This window comes from Macaca fascicularis, chromosome 11, assembly GCF_037993035.2.
Source record: "Macaca fascicularis isolate 582-1 chromosome 11, T2T-MFA8v1.1".
In the NCBI taxonomy this organism is placed as follows: domain Eukaryota; kingdom Metazoa; phylum Chordata; class Mammalia; order Primates; family Cercopithecidae; genus Macaca; species Macaca fascicularis.
Window position 1 is genome coordinate 6,542,927 of NC_088385.1, and position 20,247 is coordinate 6,563,173.

The window sequence follows — 20,247 nt, forward strand, 5'->3', positions numbered from 1 at the left end:
CAAGACATGCCTTTAATACATGAGATTTAATGATGATTTAGGATTTGAACCCTGCTCCATGGTTCCAAAGTCTACAATCCCATCCTGACATTAGAACCCAGGTTTTCCAGCACTAAATCCAGTACTATTTCCACCACTTGTGGTTACATTATTTATTTACTTTTTCTTTTTTTGTTGTTGTTTGAGATAGAGTTTCACTCTTGTTGCCCAGGCTGGAGTGCAATGGCACGATCTTGGCTCACTGCAACCTCTGCCTCCCGGGTTCAAGCGATTCTCCAGCCTCAGCATCCCAAGTAGCTGGAATTACAGGCATGTGCCACCACACCTGGCTAATTTTGTATTTTTAGTAGAGATGGGGTTTCTCCATGTTGGTCAGGCTGGTCTCCAACTCTCCACCTCAGGTGATCTGCCTGCCTCGGCCTCCCAAAGTGCTGGGATTAGAGGCGTGAGCCACCATGCCCAGCCCACATGATTGATTTTGTTTATTAAGTTCAATACATATTTTCTGGTTGCTTATTGTGCAAACCACTGCACTGGGTATATTCCATGTTTGTGATCTGTCTCTTCTAACTAGGTCAAAAGGAGGTTTGTCTTGTACCACATTCTGTGCCTTAAAGCCACTTCATAGCAGCGCCTCCTGTAGAACTGGTTTGGTAAAGATTCGCTGGTCAGCAGCTCTAGGGGATCTGGCTGCCCTGCACACGGTCATTTTATTATGGTTCCTGTTGCTTTTGGTGTTTTCACATCACAACTTTACTTCTGAGGCACAAACAAAATGCAACATAAGCCAGGCTACAGAGTCCAGAGTCCTACTTGACACCAAGAGCGAGACAGGAAAGAGAGGAGGCCTCTTCATCGCCCTCCAGAACTTGCATTCTGAAGCAAAGTTGAGAAAATCATTGCACACATACAACAAAGATGAGCCTAGTAGCAGCTGGATGGAGTCACAGGCCTCTGTTCACGAGCTTCCGGTATGCTCTCAGCAGAGAGCAGGGGGATTAGTCAGAGAAAACTCCACAGAAAAACGTTTTGGGACAGTTTCCTGTGGGAAAGACTGAGAGGAAAGAATAAGAAGGAAGAACTTTCCGGAAAAGGGAAGAGGAGCAAGTAGCAATGCACAAGGCACAAGTAACCTCTGCTGATCCCCAGCATGGCACACAACAGTAGCTCAAGTATAAAAATACAGGCGTGCACACACACTAGCAACTTCATCATTGACACAGTACGCTGCCTGTGACATCCACCTAGTTTATTTACGCATTCGGTCATTCATAAAATGTGTCTTAAGCTCCTCCTTGTGCCAGTCTCAGTTCTAGGTCCCAGTAGGAAAAGGAAACAGAAAGCACTACCTTCACAGAGTGGATCTTCTAGTGGGAAAATATAGACAATAAACTAATAAATAGGTAAAATACGTAGTACCTTCAGCATGAGAAATACTATGGAGACAAAGAAGGCAAAGAGGGTACAGAGATCAGTTGCAATTTAAAACAGGGTGGTTGGGAAAGAGATGGGTGAGGAAGTGACCTTTTACCAAAGACCTAAAGGAAGGATTTAAGGGAAGTGAGCAAGGGGACAGGTGGAGTGGGAGACGGGTGGGCAGCCAGGAGGGCGCCCTCTAGTGTGTGGATATTGGCTTCCACACCTCAGGAGATGGGAAGGCGTCAGAGAGTTTTGAGCACAGGAGGGATGTGAGTTGGTTTAGGTTTTAAAAATTAGCATGCTGATGATCCATCAGGGGCAGTGTGCAAATAAGGCAGATCAGTGAAGGGGCTATGATGAGAATCCAGGCTGTGGAGGAGGATTTCTGATGGTGGACTCCCAATATCCAAGTGTAAGAAAATGACTATCTGGGGCATAGGAGGAAAGCTCAGGCACCTAGCTCTAGAGGAGGGACACTGCCTCTGACAATCCCCTCCCTTACAAGAAGAAAACAGGAGGGCCCATCTAAAAAGGAAACTTTAGCTGAACACACTGGATTGGTGAAGAGAGAGAGAAAGTTCGTCTTTGTCCATGCTGGCCTCTAACACGAGGAGGCAGATGAAATAGCACTGGGGCATTTCTTTGCTCTCATCACCCCATGAAAAGCATTCCCAGCTGACTTGGTAGATTGGCATGTCTGAAACCTTCCTAATGCCCATGCTCCTGGCATCTTCTGCCTAGGTTCAAGCACAGGGGTGAAGAAAGGAATGAGATGAGAGATACAGTAGGTGTCTATGGCTTACCCTAACTTCACCACAGAAAATTACCTGTTTCTAAGCACCACCCTGACCCCTTCATCTCATGCTCCACACCTTGTTCTAGGGTAATGCCAAGTCCTTTTTCTTTAGAAAACATCAGAGCGAACAGCAACTTACAGAATGGGAGAAAATGTTTGCAATCTACCCATCTGACAAAGGGCTAATATCCAGAATCTACAAAGAACTTAAACAAATTTACAAGAAAAAAACAAAAACCCCATCAAAAAGTGGGCAAAGGATATGAACAGACATTCTCAAAAGAAGATATTTATGCAGCCAACAGACACATGAAAAAATGCTCATCATCACTGGTCATCAGAGAAATGCAAATAAAAATCACAATGAGATACCATCTCACACCAGTTAGAATGGCGATCATTAAAAAGTCAGGAAACAACAGATGCTGGAGAGGATGTGGAGAAATAGGAATGCTTTTACACCAGTGGTGGGAGTGGTTAAACTAGTTCAACCATTGTGGAAGACAGTGTGACAATTCCTCGAGGATCTAGAACTAGAAATAACATTTGACCCAGCCATCCCATTACTGGATATATACCCAAAGGATTATAAATCATGCCCCTATAAAGACACATGCACATGTAAGTTTATTGCAGCACTATTCACAATAGCAAAGACTTGGAACCAACCCAAATGTCCATCAATGATAGACTGGATTAAGAAAATGTGGCACATATACACTATGGAACACTATGCAGCCATAAAAATGGATGAGTTCGTGTCCTTTGCAGGGACATGGATGTAGCTGGAAACCATGATTGTGAGCAAACTACCACAAAGACAGAAAACCAAACACCGAATGTTCTCACTCACAGGTGGGAATTGAACAATGAGAACACCTGGACACAGGGCAGGGAACATCACACACTAGAGCCTGTCGGGGGGTCCGGGGCAGGGGGAGGGATAGCATTAGGAGAAATACCTAATGTAAATGATGAGTTAATGAGTGCAGCAAAGCAACATGGTGCATGTATACATATGTAACAAACCTGCACGTTGTGCACATGTACCCTAGAACTTAAATAAAAAATAAAGAAAGAAAACTGGGATTTTTTTTTAAGTGGGAAAAAGTAACGGGGACAAGTTAGTTCAAATAAGGATTTTAAAAAACCAAATAGGCAGGAAACAATATAATGTATTGTCCAATCTGAAATACTTTTGAGAGTAAAAAAGTGCTATTAATAATTCCCCCTGGTCTGGAAGCTTAAGCCTGGACAAGCTTGAGCACCTGACTGTGAAGGGTGATGTGTAAAGGGGGCTCCCCCCATTCCCACCACTCTGCTCCCAGCTCCTGCCCACATGGTTCAGTTCCCAGAACTTGCTGGTGGCAGTTGTGGGACCCCAGGCAGAGTGAGATTCTCAATTAGTTATTGGTTCTGATACAGAATCTTGCATTTATATCAAGATTTGGAGTTGGGTGGGGTTGGGAAAGGGAAGATTTTACAAAGGAGAAATAATTATGTATTATTTGTGGACAATAAAAATATTCCCACTTTCCAGTCTAGCTTTAGGACTTATCAATGGAATTTTAAAAAAAGAGAAAGCTTAGAATTTTGGCAAGATGATCCACCATTGACCCAGTTTTTAGTATTTGTTGAATGGTGGTCCAGTGATCTATTTGTTGTTGTTGATGATGATGATGATGACGATGATGATGATACAGATTTTTCTCTCAGGCAGCAGCTAAGCTCCTAGTTTCAGTGCTCTTCTTGCCTGATTTACCAGTGGCATGTGATACAATTGATTGCCCTGCCCCTTTGAAATGCTTCCTTGACTTCTGGGACTCTGTATTCTCCCCTGTCCCTTTTCGATTCTCCTTTCTGGCCCCTCCTCATGCTCCTAAACTTGAGCACTGCAGTGTCCTGGGACTTGGTCTTTGGACATTTTCTCTATCGACTCTCATTCCCTTGGTGATCTCGTGCAATCTTATAGCTTTAAATGCCTTCTAGTGATTAGGTCTCCAGCCTGGACATCTTCCCTGAACTCTAGATTCATATCCATCATGAGGGCAACCGAGTAAGGAATAACGGCAGATTTTGGGCTGCTCAGGATAAAAGCCTTAAGAGTCATTCTTGACTTCTTTTCAGTTTTATACCACATGATCAAATTCTTTCAGTCCACTTTCAAAATAGAACCAGCATCTGAACACTCTTCACTCTCACCCTGCCCAGGCCACCACACTTCTTGCATTATCACGACAGATTCCTACTTGATCTCCCTCTTCCTACCCCTGCCTTTCTACCAGCATGTTCTCACCCCAGCAGCCAGAATGATCCTTTTGAAATGTATGTCAGGTCATGTCACTCCCTGCAAAATCCTCTACTAGGGGTTCTCATCTCACATAGAATTAGCCCATGTCCTTACTGTGGCCTCCAGGGCCCTAATTACAGGGCTCCTCCTTACTTCTCTAACTGTGTCCCCGTTTGCACTACCCCCTGCAGGGTGCTCAGCTCCAGCCACACTGTGGCTCTTTCTTGCTGTCTCTCCTGATGCCAGGCATTGCTCCCCTTGGGCCTTTTCTCTTGCTGTTTCCTCTGCCCAGAATGTTCCCCCTAGAATATCCATGTGGCTGGCTCCTCCACCTCCTCCAGATCTTTGATAAAACGTCACCTTAATGAGAACTTACCTGACCAACCCATTTAATATATGCATTTTGTGTCTTTTTAAATTTTATTGTGAACATGCAGAAAAATCCATTTTATACACACACACACACACACTGAATAAAACAAACACCAGTATAGCCCAGACCAGCACTGCCAGCAGCTTTGAATTCCCTTCTCCCCAGTACACACACATGGCCTCCCATCCTTGCTGCTCCTTTGGATCTAACCACTGTGCAGAATTTTGTGATAATCATTCTCTTGCTCATTTGATAGTTTTAACACCAAGGTATGCATCCTTAAACTATATAGTTGAGTATTGTCTCTGAACACTATGAGTAGATTCAAACTGTATATATTCTTTCACCTTGTTTTTTTCACCCTTGATGTTATACATAGCTATTAGTTTGCTCATTTTCATGACTGTATAGTATTTAATTGTATACATATGCCTCAATTTATGTATCAATTCTGGTGGTGACAGGCATTTGGGCTGTTTCCAGGTTGAGTTATTATAAACAGGGCTTCCATAGACATCCTTGTACATGTATTTTGCTGCTCACGGACACAAGTTTTTCTAAGACAGATACCCAGGAGAAGAATTTCTCAGAAACTTTCAGTTTCACTAGATAATGCCAAACTATATCCAAAGTGTTTTTGTTTTTTCACCTTATACTCCCAATAGGAGAGTTTAAGATGCTCTTTTGATCTTTTCCAACACTTGTTATTTACAGACTTTTGGGCATATATGGTATCTCATTGTGGTTTAAATTAGAATTTCCAGGATTACTAATGAGACTGGGTACTCTTTTATAGGTTTATTGGCCATTTGGATTTCCTCTTTTGTGAAGTACATATTCATCTTTTTCCTATTTCATACTGAATTACCTTTTTCCATGTTTTTTAATTCTTTATGTTAAGAGTAATTCTTTGAGTTATAGTTGTTGCAAATACATTATCCCATTCTGATAATTTGTCTTCTCACAGAGTGTATTAGGTATTTTATGAACTTAAATTCTTAATTCTAATATAGTCATATTTACCAGCATTTTATTATGGTTGTGCTTTTTGTATCTTTCTCAAGAAATTCTTCCCTACCCCAAGGTCATGAAAATATTTTTTTCTTATATATTTAAAAACTTGATTGTTTTCCCTTTCACAGTTCATCTTTAAAATACACCTAGAATTGATGTTTTTGAGTTGTGTGAATAAGGCCCAGTTTTATTTTCTTCTGTATGGACACCCAGCTGTCCCAGAAGCATTTATTGAGAAGTTCATTCTTTTCCCCATTTATATGCAGTGCCACTTTCATTAATCTGGTTCTTGGTTTTCTATTTTATTCCGTTGGTCTAATTATCTCTTCCCACAAGAATATAACATTATCTTACTTATTGTAGTTTTATAATTAGAGTAACATATCCATCCTTCAAGAGTTTGTTGACTCTTCTTAGCCTTTGTGCTTCCATATAAATCTTAAAATCCGTTGATCGACTGGACAATCTAAAGACCTTAGAACATTATTGTTCTATTTATTGCCCACCCAACTTACATATTATTGTTGCATATATTTTAGTTCTATCTTCTTTAACTTCATGAAAATTGGCATCATTATTTTTACAGTCAAGGTTCATATAGGTTTTCTCACATATTTACCACTTTAAAAGCTCTTCATTCCCTTCTAAAACCATGGTCTTCCATATGGGATCATATCCAAGGCACATTCTTAGAATTTCTTTTAATGAGAGATTCAGTTGATAGCAAACTCTCAGTTTTTATTTGTCTGTAAATATCTCTAATTCATCCTTATCACTACATGATGTTTTTCTTGGGCATAGAATTCTCAGTTAGAAATTGTTTTGTTTTCAGCACATGAAGAGGGCTTTTCATTGTATTCTGACTTCCAATGTGCTATAAAATATCAGTTTTAAGTCCAGGTGTCTTTCCTTTGAAGGTAATTTGCCTTTGGATTTGTGGTTGCTTTTGAGACTTTTCTTATGTCTCATACATTCTACAATTTCACTGTGATATATCTAGATACAGATTTCTTTTTACCTTTTCTGCTTGGGTTTCATTGGGATTCTTCAATCTGTGGATTGGCATTCTGCAACAACTTAGGAAACCACCAGTCCTTATATCTCATTCATTACCTGTTCTCTTGCAACCTGTCTTCCATATTGCCAATTTTTTGTGTCGCTATACTGTATTACAGATAATTTATTCCAGCCTGTATAGAAGTTTACAAATTCTCTCTTCAGCTTTGTCTAACTTGTTGTTAAGTCTATCCACGGCTGAGGCAGGAGAATCGCTTGAACCCGGGGGACGGAGGTTGCAGTGAGCCGAGATTGCGCCACTGCACTCCAGCCTGGGTGACAGAATCGGACTCTGTCTCAAGAAAAAAAACAAAATCTATCCATGGTCGTGGGGGTGTGTGTGTATACACATATATATACACATATATACATGGTATATAAAAATCATATATATAACAATATTTTTGTTAATTTCTATATATATATATTTATTTCTAGCAGATAGAGGTTTATTGGTTAGTTTTCACATCTGCTAGATAATTTTCAAAATAGCTTCTTATTCCTTGTGTATATTTTTAAGTTTGCTGTTTTAACCTGTGACTGATAATTTCATATCTCTGGTCTTTGCTGTGTGTTCCCGCTGGTTCTTTCACATGGTGCTTCACTTTCTTGAGCAATTAGTTGTTTTTGACTGTGTTCTCTTCATTGCCCTTGAAAAATTATTTTGGGTGACTTTTTGAGGCCTGGCATAAATAGTACATATTCACCTTCTTCTGGGCCCCTGGGAGCCCTACTAGTGTTAAAGTTCACAACCTGAGGTTCCCTGATCCTCTTACGTGGTGACCCAGGATAGAAAGCCACAATAGGGATTGCCCCTGGCCACTTCTTAAGAACAGAGTTTTGTTTCCCCTTTCCTCCCTTTTCTGCTTAGATCCATAACAATTTTTTTTCTGTAGTCTCATAAGTGGGAAAGGGTGTGTATAGTTCAGTTTCATCTTTACTCTGAACATAGCCCTTTGGTGAGGGCATCCTGTTACAATCCCCACTTGGGGCCATCCGTCATCCCTAATTTCTATCCTGCTTGCTCCCATAAAACCGCCAAAACCAAAGCCTAGGTTTGCCTAGACGGGCAAATGTTCTCAAGGTAAAAGTAGCTCTAGTGCCCAGGCATTTGTTTCCTTGGTTCCCATTTTCCTTTAGATTTTAGCCTCTGGTATTACTTCCTATTCTGTCAGCCCTTTGAGGCTTTGAGAAGATTGAAAAATATATTCATTCAATTTTTTTTTGTAAATTTTAGCAAAATGGGAAGTTACAAATATCCTAACCTACTACTACGGGAGACAGAAGTCTATTTTACCTATTTATTGTTATTTATTTACTTATTTATTGTCTGCAAATTTTTTAAGAGAGGGATTATTTTGTTTTGTTTTCTGCTGTATCCCCAGTGTCTAAGAATGGTGTCAAGCACATCGTTTGACTCATTAAATATTGAATGAAGGAATAAACTCTTTAACAATAATATGCATATTGTGGGAGGCTTTGAAGTGCTAAATTAAACTTTATGTCATAACAGCTTAACACACGGCAACTCACCACATATTCTTGAATAAATTCCACATGCCTTGCACTTGTTAAGCAATGAAAAGAAAGCAAATTTAGACTTCTAAGCTGTGGCAAGGCACCCATCAACTCTGTACTTCATCTGAAAAATGAAGAGTTGAATTGGTGATATCTAAGTTTCCTTCACCTTTTACATTTCTGAGACGAAAACACAGTTCCTGTACTTAAAGGTCATGATGGCAAAAATAATGGCAAACAAACAAACAAACAAACAAAACCCCCTCAGGCCAGAGTCAGAGTTACAACAATTTCCAGGCCAATTTTTGGAATAAGTGATCCCTCTTTCAACCTGCAACTAACATGTAGGCCTCCTTAGAAATGCTCTGAGCTGTGAGTACACACACTCCTTTACAAAGCACAACCTCCAATCTTGAATACCGTAAGGAATATTTCCATAAAGAGATACGGGGTATTAGTAACCCTAACATTGTCCTCTGATTTTTGCCTTCCCCGAGGTCCTCTAGCTTCAGGTACTGCTGTCTTGCCCATGCTGGCAAACAAGAATAAACTGCTACCACCTTATTGATCTAACTCAAATAGGAATCACAGGATTTTCCCTCAGCTTTCCCTGACACAGCTGAGACCATCTGGGTCTTGCAAAAGGGCTGTACCAAACTCTAAGGTACAGCACAAGGAAATAAACCCAGCAACCATAGGAAAGCTGAAGAATCACAGTTACCGAGCCCAAGCTGGCTATCTCCTGTGGCTTCCAGACTCTGGTCTATCCATAGACGTCAGAGAGAGCCACCCCACAGCCCAGACAGGCTGCTGCAATTGCAGCCATCTTACCTGATTCCTTCTCCAAGTTTCTGGTCTGTCTCGATGTGGAAGCACCATCTGGCAACCTACTCCCCGGGAGTTCCAACTTCCAGCCTGTGTGGTCAATGGCCTCACTATCAGACAAGATCCGGCCCCTCTACACAGGAGTGTGGCTCTCCCTTTACCAACCTCTCATGATTTTCCTAGCAGAATATAATATCCACAATAGTCACATAACAGCATCTACATGCATGCAGTCACAGGCAAGTGGTCCCTCAAAGAAATTACCATGAATAAGATGGAGGCAAAGTTCATCAGGTAACCTGGGAAACGATCCTTCCAGGTCAGTTTATCTTCATCATCCTGGGGAGAAACAGGAGAGCAGAGACAATCAGAGGGCACAAATAACAGATATTAATTTGCTCTCAATTTGCATATATTTGCATATGATTGATCATTATCACCCTATATAGATATATTTCTAGTCACTGATGCCTTACTCTCCATATTATCAACAACTCTCCTAATTTTATAATTTCTAGATAAGCTGGAATAGCCTGGAAAAATTACAATGAAAAAAGGATAAGATTTTACTTCAACCTCACACTGGGCTGAAGTTCTAATTCAACCACTTATCAGCTGTGTGATCCTGGATATGTCTCTTATTAACATTTCTGACATTTTATTTCCTCATCTGTAAACTGGGCACAGTAGTGACACCTGCCCTGCCTACTGCACAGGACAGTTTTGTTTTGTTTTAGTAAGAAACATGTGAATACAGTAAAGCAATGGACAAATGACAGATAACAACCCAACCACAGGGCAGCATCCCATAAATAGATCATCTGTTAAATAAAACATCAACCACTGATCTTAGAGCCTAATAATTGTGCAAATTACCACAATTTTGTTCTTCAAAGAGGCTACATGTAGTATTATGTGCTCTCCCTTGTCACAAATCCAAACATTTTGAGGCACAGGTTAAGCTGATCCATTCAATCAACTTAGCTGAGAATCCTACCTTTTTCCCCTTGGACTGGGTCCAGTTCACCCGGGCCATTATCCTGGGACAATTGTATCACTAACCAGAGTCCTCCTTCAGCATGCTCTGAGGACCCTCATTTGGTGGGGGACAGGGGAGGGGCTGCCAACAGCTATGAATGGCAAACAGCTCTGCTAATTAAACAGCTCTGCTGTATAAATTTAGTTCAGGCACTTGATTCCTCTGAGCTGCAGTTCTATAAAATTAGAATGGATACAGCTGTCCTGCCTACTACACAAGGTAGCTGGGAAGACCATCTGAAGCCGTGTTTGTGAAGGTGCCGAGAATATGGCAGAGCACTCCCTGCCAGTACGGCAAGAATCCACCAGTACTTCTGCAAGGTGTCTGAATGCGGCTCAGCGGTGAGCGCTCCAGGGCCCCTGCTCTCTCCTCTCGCTTCCTCACCACTGATATTCAGAACACACCTGATTTGGTGCTAGCAACAGTGCCATCTAGCCTTTGAAAGCTTGTACTGTAAGCGAAGGACCTCCTTATCCTAAAAGATTTCTTTCTAAAAATCCCTCTAGGGCCCACTGTGCGTTGATCTTGGTGCCAGGCACAGTGGGAGGCAGAAGAAAACTGACAGGATCACCACTCCTGGGGGGCTCACAGGCAAAGGAAACAGAGATGACACCCACACACCAAAAGGTTTAAGAATCCCTGGTCAGTTTGGGAGTGAGGGTTACCTTGGGAGTGAGTCTGAAGGGATGTGAGAAGAGGAACAATCCTCTTGCCTGGAACTGAGCAACAGGTGGAGTTGGCTTAATAAACTGTGGTGGGAATGATGTTATAGCTGAATTCACTTAGTAATTAGCACTTGCATTTACAGATTATGTAAACAAGCAATAGATTCAGGTTTGCACAGACTTAGGGATAGAAGCCTGTTGCTAGACTCTTAGCCCAACAGGCTTTCCATCACACAGTGAGAACAAGGTAACTACATCTTGTGGCCATTCTGAAGGAATAGGAACATGTGAACCTATTTCTGATGGGATTGGAACAAGACTCATTCACGTTCTTCTAAATTAGGCCAAACATCAACAGGGATTAGAGTTTCTTTCATTTTCCTTCAGTATTAATTCTTAGTTTCACTCACACACTAACAGTTTCCTTACAGGTTTTTTTTTTTTTTTTTTCTTTTGGAGACGAATTCTCGCTCTGTTGCCCAGGCTGGAGTGCAGTGGCACGAGGTTGGCTCATTGCAACCTCCGCCGCCCAGGTCCAAATGATTCTCCTGTCTCATCTTCCCGAGTAGCTGGGACTACAGGCACGTGCCACCACGCCCGGCTAAGTTTGGGTGTGTATGTGTGTATTTTTTTAGTAGAGACAGTGTTTCCCCGTGTTAGCCAGGATGGTCTCGATCTCCTGACCTTGTGATCTGATCTGCCCGCCTTGGCCTCCCGAAGTGCTGGGATTACAGGTGTGAGCCACTGCACCCGGCCCCTTAAGGGTATTTTTAAAAGATTTTTCAAGCTGTTGACAAGGAAAACTGAGGGTGGGCTGACGAATGATAACACTCAATAGGCATTCTGAAGAGACATTTGAGGGGCCGGGGAAGGACTTTTCCTGAGCCTCCCGCCCAATTATGGTCAAGGTTTTGATGAATAAGTCTTGGTTCAGTCCTACTCAACAAACAAAGTCTAAACAGTGCCAATGGGCCGGGCTCTGTGCTAGATACTGAGGACACACTGAGAAAGTTCAGCTCTGCCCAGGAGGAGCTCAGAGACCACCAAGGAAACAAGGAAAAGCAATTCTAAGCTAAATCTGATTCGGAAGGTGGCATTACTATTTTGCATAAAAACGAGACGTAACTAAAAAGCAACCAAATTAAATGTCCACTCAAAGCAACTGAAAGAAAAAATGCTCATTTTGATATAACGTTGTAGTGTATGTTGAAAAATCACCCCTTCTTATGTTTACATTGGTGATCTCTTTTTTCTGGAAGTCACAGCTCCCAACACACACACAGTGCTCATGCGTTCAGACACTCTCCCAACATAAGAAGCCAAGAGAAACACAACGTTGCACCACCGTCTTCCAAGCTCCCAAAGTCACTAGTAAAAATGACAGTGAGTAAAGTAGTCTTTACTTATAATAATCTGGCTCTAATAATGGAAGCCAATTAAAACTCTCCATTCACGGATACATTAACAACATGAAGACTTGCAACAAAATATCCTTAACTTAAATACATTCTGCTTACAAATCCTATAGCCAGCATACAAGACAGCACAAAGAGAAGTAGGCTTGGAACCAGGACATCCAAGTTCTGAACTCTTGGCTCTGGTCCTTCTTAGGTGAATGACCTTGGGAAATTCCCAGATCCTCAGCTTCTTTATCTGTAAAATAATTTATGTGCCCTATCTGTAAAATATAGTTATATCTATCACACCAAATTACCATGCATTTAAAATTGCCTAGCCTGTGAAGCAGGTCAAGAGAGTGCAGGCACACAGAGGTAGGAGAACTCTTAGCACCTCTCTCTCCTTTTAAAATGGAAATAACACTTGTCCCACCTAAGTGGCCCAGGTATTGTGTGGATCACATGAGTGCACGCATATGAGAGAGCTTTGTAAACTGGAAGGCTCATAAAAGTAAGGTCTAATCAGCTTCATGATATAATCAAAAGCAGGTGACTATAAAGCACTTAGCTAATGCAATCATTGTTAAGACAGGAGCCTAGCTGTCCTCTGTGCTAGCTTCTTTGTCTCAGCTCTTTGTGTCTATGTCCCTTGATGATGGCTTCCAGTTTTGAGCCTCCAGACAGCAAGCAGCACAGTAATAAAACCACATAAGTGCCCTTTTGGCAAGCTAAACATTTGGAAATGAAATCACTGAAAAGGCAATAGGTGAGAGTGCTATTTAAACAAATCCCTTGGAGAATAATTTTGTAAAGTGGCAATCATCCTTGAGTTGTTTTCTTCTTCTTTTTTTTTTTCTTTTTCTTTTTTTAGAGACAGAATCTCTCACTCTGCCACCCAGGCTGGAGTGCAGTTGCACAATCATAGCTCGCTGCAACCTCGAACTCCTGGGCTCAAGTGATCATCCTGCCTCAGTCTCCAGATTAGCTGAAATTACAGGCGTAGGACATCACACCTGACTTCATTTTTAATTAAGATATAATTTACACACAGTACATTTCACCTTCATTAGTGTTTAGTTCTGTAAGTTTTGATAAATACATAGTCATACAACCACAACCACAACGACAATCAAGACATAGAACAATACCATCACTTCCCATTATTCTCCCATGGCCCTTTGTAGTCTATCACCTCCCCCAACCCCCAGAACCTGACAAGATCTGTTTTATGCCCCTTTGGTTTTACCTTTTCCAAAATGTCATATAAGTGGATTCATAGAGTATGCAGGCTGTTGAGTGTGGCTTCTTCGACTTGGCATTTGAGATTCATGTTGTCCATGTGGTTGCGTGTGTTGATAGTTTGTTCCTTTTTATTGCTGAATAATATTCCACTGTGTGAAGGTACCACAGTTCATTTGTCCTTTCACTATTTGAGGGATGTTTGAATTGTCTCTAGTTTTTAGCAATTATGAATAAAGCCATCGTAAAGTGTCTGTGCACTAGTTTTGGTGTGAACATAGGTTTTCATTTCCCTTGGATAATTACCAAGAAATGGAATTACCAAGTCATAGGGTAAGTATATGTTTGACTTTATAAGAAACTACCAGACAACTTCCCAAAGTGGGTGTACCATTTTGCATTTCCATTAATAAGATATGGTATTCCCTTCCTCTATTTTCTTTATTAAATACATTTTTAATTTAGGATAGTTTTAGATTTACAGAAAAGCTTCAAAGGAGTTCCCATATACCCTGCACCCAGTTTCCCCTATTATATTAGTTAAATACATTTTTTCACAACCAATGAACCAATATTGTACAGTATTATTAAAGTTCATACTTTATTCATATTTTCTTATAAATATAAAATCTAATATTACTTAAATTTAATAATATACTATTTATATTAGTTTTTACCTAATAGCCATTTTCTGTTCCAGGGTCCCCTCAAAGAAAACGCATTATATTTAGTCGTCATGCCCCCTTAGACTCCTCTAGACTGTGACAGTTTCTCAGACTTTTCTTATTGGTGGTGACTTTGTTCGTTTTGAGGTGTACTGGTCAAGTATTTTGTAGAATGTCCCTCAACACAGGCTTGTCTGAAGTTTTTCCCATGATTGAACTGAGGTTATGCATTTGGGGGAGGAAGACCAAAGAGGAAGGGGCCATTTTCATCACATCATATCAAGGGTACAGGTTAGAATATGACTGACCACTGATGACGTCAACCTTGATCTCCTAGTGGAGATGATATCTGTCAGATTTTTCTGTTGCAAAGTTTCTTTTTTTCTCCTTTCCATACTTTACTCTTCAGAAGAAAGTCACAAAGTGCCCACATTTAAGGTGTGGGAATTATACTCCACCTCTCTGAAGGGGCAGGATCTGCAGATTCTCCTAGGTTTTTAATCCAGATTTTTATATTTTGAGTTTGCTAAAAGCAGAACTGTAAAGAAGAGATACTCAGTCATACCAATATGAAACCAGTGCAAGTTACTCCCAACCCTAAAAGAAGAATGAAGACGATAAATGCCAAGTGACCAGGACTGGAGTGAAACTGGGTTTGGGCTTCAAAAGAAGCAGGCTGTGGTCCTCATTCTTTGGGAAGCCCACAAAGGACAGGAAGCCAAACCTTGACATCCTCACTGGCAGTTTCATTATCATCATCTGCCTCAGCCCTCCAGATAATAACAAGAGGGTCAGGAATAGGTCAGACTGGTTTCTATCAAAATGTTCATACACTGTCCATATGTTCTGGCAAATATTTTGGGGGCAGTGTCAAACAGAAGAGAAATATAATGGATTTGGAAATACAGGATGTGGGCTTCATTCCATCTCCACCTCTTTATTAGCTGACCTAGGGCATATTGTTCAAATTATCTGTGTCCTCAAATCAGCATCTCTAATGGGACAACTGGTAACTTTCCTTACTGAGCACTCAATGAGTATACCACATATGTGACAGGACTTGGAAAATTACAAGTTCTATATAATCGTGAGTTGTAGTACTCTTGTTTCTATACAGGACGCATACATCGAACATCAAATATGTACCTCAAGCATCATGCTAGCGCCAGGCAGTAGGCATACATAGAAGAATAGCTCACATTCTTGGCCCTAACTAGTACCAGAAACTGAGAAAGATGAACACAAATTACGACATGATATGACACACAAAGTGCTACGGAAACATACAGGAGGGAGTGAATTCCAGCCTAGAGGAATAAGGAGAAACTTCAATGACTAGGAGACATTTCAGTTGTGATTAAAGAATGATTAGAGTTTCCCAGGATGCAAAGGGGGATGAAGGTATTCCAGAGAAAGCACCATGTGCAAAAGCATGGAGATACCATAACACACGGTATGATCAAATGGCTCAGTGTAATGAGAGGGTAGGACGTATACACAGCAGCAGGGTTTTAGATAGATAAGGTTAAAATCAGATTCCTGACTACCTGGTAATCTATGGTGCATCTTTCACTATGACATGAAGGATCAAACATCAGAACAGAATGACACTTCTAACTAGCACATAGCAAGTCATCTGATCGTAGTCTGGCAGGGGTCATAGAGAATAAATAATCCAGTCCCTTGCTGATCAGATCAGTCCTGAGGTACATACAGGAGGCGAGGTGACACACCCATGGCTAGTCAGCAACTTCATTCTAGGCAACACCAGAGCAGGGCCTCTGATATTTCTGCTCAGTTGTTGAGAAGGCTGTTGCTAACTGGTTCCTTTATAAGGAATGGTTGCTTCTAGATTTTAAATTCTAAATAATATCCAGGGACCTTTTAAACATGAATTATGTTTTAATGCCATAGTCGATTTATTCTGATGGTGGAAAATATTGAAAGCAATTGCTTATTTGCATTCAGTTCTGTGTACTGTTTGAGGAGCAGAGCTGAGGCGCTATCTGCCTATCACTTCCAAACCTTTACTCTTCTGTCTATGAGAGCCTCTCCTTTGTGGGGCACACCATTCAGCCAGAAGGACTTGTACTTTGTGATTATCATCTGCATCGCCATCTTCCCCAATCCTGCCATCATCACAAGCAGCTGAGATCCAGAAACTGACTTACTCCTTAATGTCCTCATGTCAACCCTACTTCACTCTGGCCAGCAGCTCCTCACCACAGTCCAGGTAATGTTGATATTTGGAACTCTTCACTTCCTATTCTTCCACTACTCTTAGTCTGGCCCACCACTCCAGTCATACTAAACATCACACACATGCTTCCGTGCCTGAGTTCGTCTAACAGAGCTACACAACAGTGCCTCATATTGAATCAGAGCAGCCATCCCACTTCTAAATAAGATAAGGGATTCTGAGTGCCACCGAAAAAATTACACAACTGCATGGATTGATGTCACTATACAGTCACAACTGGCAACATCAGTTGTGCCCCTGTTGCTTCCTGGCCATGCTTTTCTCATTCTCCTATACACCCATCAGTTGTGTCCACATTGCCCCTCTCTCTATGCAAGCCCCCTATTCTTCTATCCCTTTTCTCCCACTCATTATGTAACCTCACTTTTTTATTGGGAAAAAAAACCTCAAGATCATCATGTGAGAATCTCAATTTCTCCTTTTGCCATCTACAATTTTATCTTCATTTTTTCGCATCTGACCTTTCTGTCTCATTTGGAGAGATGTCCCTCCCTCTTGCTGACTGTCATTTCCTTTAAATTTCCTTTAAATCTCATCCTCTTTCTACCTTTCCTTTAAATCTCATCCTCTCCTCAAGGACTTTGTTCTCCTTTATCTTAAAACTGTGTTTTCAGGCTTTTGCAGGTACCTTCAAAATCATCTGCAGGATTTGTTAAAACAGATTTCTGGGCTCCATTCCCAAAGATTCTGATTCAGTGGCTCTGGAATGGGGCCTGAGAATTTGCATTTTTAATAAGTTTTCAGGTACAGTGAGTGCTGCTGCTGCTGCTGTGTTGCTGCTAGTCAGGGAACTGTACTAACTGTCTTAAACCATTTCCTTCTGCTGGGTATGGCCACCCTGCCTGCAGACACACCAAAAAATAAGAGCCACCACTTTTAAATTGCTTACAATGTGACTGACAATTAGCTATGTGCCTTAGACATATCCTATTTAATTACTGTAGTAACTCGTGAGGGATGATTATTATTCCCATTCTATAGCTGTAGGACCTGAAGGTTCCAGAAGGTTATGGAACTCGTTCACAAGTGAATAAGTGGCAGCTCTGGAATCCAATGTGTGTGAGCCCAATGCCACGTACTCCACAGCCTCTCATGTGGTGCAATACTCTGTCATCTAAAAAATACATGAACCATGAGGTAGCCACAATATTGGAAGGAGTCAGAAGAGAGTAGGGTGCCCAAAACTCAGGGAGGGACATAGAGTCACAGCTCCTCTTGACAGAGAGATGAAGCAAGTTAAGAGCAGCAAGGCATCCATCAGAATTTGTCATTAAGATCATCTGCAACCTTTGTAAGGAAATTTCAAGGGAATAGTGGCAGTAAAACCAACACTGCAAATGAGGAAGTGGATGGAAGGTGAGGCGAGAGCAGCTATAATTTCCTTTCTGAAGAAGTTGGAGGGAACACAGGGTTGCAGAGTTCAGATGTTTAATACCAGCACTTCCCCATACTTTTTTCCTAGCTAACGTGACCACCCACCTGTTGAGGACCCTCAAATTCTTATCACCAGCCCAGATCTCTCTGTTAAGCTCCAAACTCATTTGTCCAACTGCCTAGTGAGCATCTTCAACGGAATGTCCTAAGCTCAAATGTCCCAAAAAGAACGGATCACCTTGTTCCTTAAACCTTCTTTTTTATCCTAACTCAACCACGTGAACTGAACCATGCCTCTTTGAGCAGGCAACACCTGAAACAGAGGCATTCCCTTGGGTTATTTCCTCCCACACACTCACATTTGATTGGCCCCAGGTGTCATGGGGTCCACTTCTTAAACCTTCTCCTGATCTTCCCCTCCTGTCCATTCGTACTTCTGATGGCTTAGTTCAGGCCCTGCACAGTGGACTCATTCCCCATCCACTGTTCTTATTGATTTTCTTGTCTTTCCTCTTCATGAACTGTCAGTTCCAGGAGAGCAGAGGCCATATAGCTGATGTCTAAGCATAGTGTCAGATACATAGTGCAAACTCTTTAATTGTTTGTTCAACCAGTGTGTCTCCTATCAGGTCCTATCAGGACCTCAACTCTGAAAACAATCTTGGTAACATTTAACCAGCCTCACTTAGATCCCTCTCCATGTAAGGAGGCATGCAGGGCATGGCCTAGACACTATGAGAATTCACTGAGGCCAGTGGCAGGTAGAAATAAAATGGAGAGTTTCTCATCCCTGTCTTCAGGGAAACTCTGTCTGCCTTGAGTTCCCAGGACAGGGGATCCAGACACTGCAGCAGGCAGAGGTCTTCTACAGATTGGGAGGTGACTGAGGCCAAAGGCCTCTGGTCAGAGACACCACAGGGAACTGTGGATGGAAAGGGTTGGCAGGGCCGGGACACGGTTTCTGAGGGAAGTTACTTGGGGGAGCCTGTTTCCAAGAATGACTTCAGTAAACCAGGGCTGGTTAAATTGCATGACAGATAGGAGCTGGTCCCAGACAAATGGACTCACGGCAGAGTGGGATTTAGAGATTGACTTGGTTGGGGGTAGGGGTGGCAGTGGAAGGCTAAAGCCCAGGTTCAACTATGTCTGAGAAAGAGTCAAATAGCAGTAGTTTGTTCCAAAGTCCTCATCAAGAACACAAGCTCCTAAAGTTGATCAAGTACCACTTATGAGATTCCTGTGCTGGGTGCCTCCATGACACATTGTGATTTGATAGGGCTGGCTTGAGGAGACATCAATACGTGGAGGGCTTAGAGAAGGGAGGGTTGAGAAATAGCGAAACTCCAAAAAGAGAGGAGCAATGTGAAGAAGTGCAATATACTTTTCAATTTTTTTGTTATGCTTTTTTGAAATAGGGTCTTGCTCTGTCAGCCAGGTTGGACTGCAGTATACTTTTCCATTTGAGGGCCCTTGGGACACTGTCAGAGATGAGAATCAAGGAAAACCCAGGTGCTCCTCGGCTCAGGGACGAGGTACGAGTGGCCATCTGGTCTCACATGACTGAAGGTCTCTGGTTAATGAGCTTTACGCATTTTTATGAGCCAGCCCACTGTGTGCATCAGTAGCCCTGAGTGTGGGGGACTCCTCAGCGCAATTTCAGGTGGAGATTAATAATTCCAGCAGCCAACGCCATAAATTCAGCCTCTCACAGAATGGCACATGTTCGAGGGCAGAGAGGGGACTCTGGCTGCTTTCACAAAATAAATGCAAGCCATAAACTGAGAGGAGTTATGCTGTGATCTCCTGGTTTGTGACTTCAGGCCACCTTAGCCCTCCATTACATATGTTGACTAAAACAAAGGAGAAAGAGATAGTGAGGTTCTGGGCCAGCAATCTGTGAAATGGGACCATAAAGTTACATTTGAGAAAAAATATTATCTGCTCATTTGTCTTTCTCTCCTTCTCTTCATCCCCCTTTTCTTCTTCCTTGCTGGAGCTGGGCATCTCACTGTGTCTATCCTGGGAATGCTGCAGTGTAGTCTAGCCTGGAGGTGGCTGCCTGGGTTCAATTTCCAGCTTGCACACTTATTGAACGTGTGACTTCAGGCATGTTACCAACTTCTGTATACCTCCACTTCCTCACCATAACAAAGATATTGAAAATAGTGCCAACAGTATGAGATTGCTGCTGTGGAGATGAAATGAGGTAATGCATGAAATATGCATAGGACTGTGCCTGGCACATAGTTAGATCCCAATACTTGTTACCTATCATCTGATGATCAACAGCATCATCATTGTCATCATCATCATAATC

General features: G+C 41.8%; 1 protein-coding gene across 4 annotated transcripts in view; it reads right to left on the reverse strand.

Annotated features, from left to right (window-relative positions):
• ANO2 (anoctamin 2) overlaps positions 1–20,247 on the reverse strand; it is a 383,296-nt gene that overhangs the window by 77,447 nt on the left and 285,602 nt on the right. For all 4 annotated transcript variants that reach the window (XM_045364578.2, XM_074006133.1, XM_074006134.1 and 1 more), the window contains one exon: positions 9,556–9,630. In XM_045364578.2, coding sequence (XP_045220513.2) covers positions 9,556–9,630 — 75 coding nt within the window. The remainder of the gene's footprint in view (positions 1–9,555; positions 9,631–20,247) is intronic.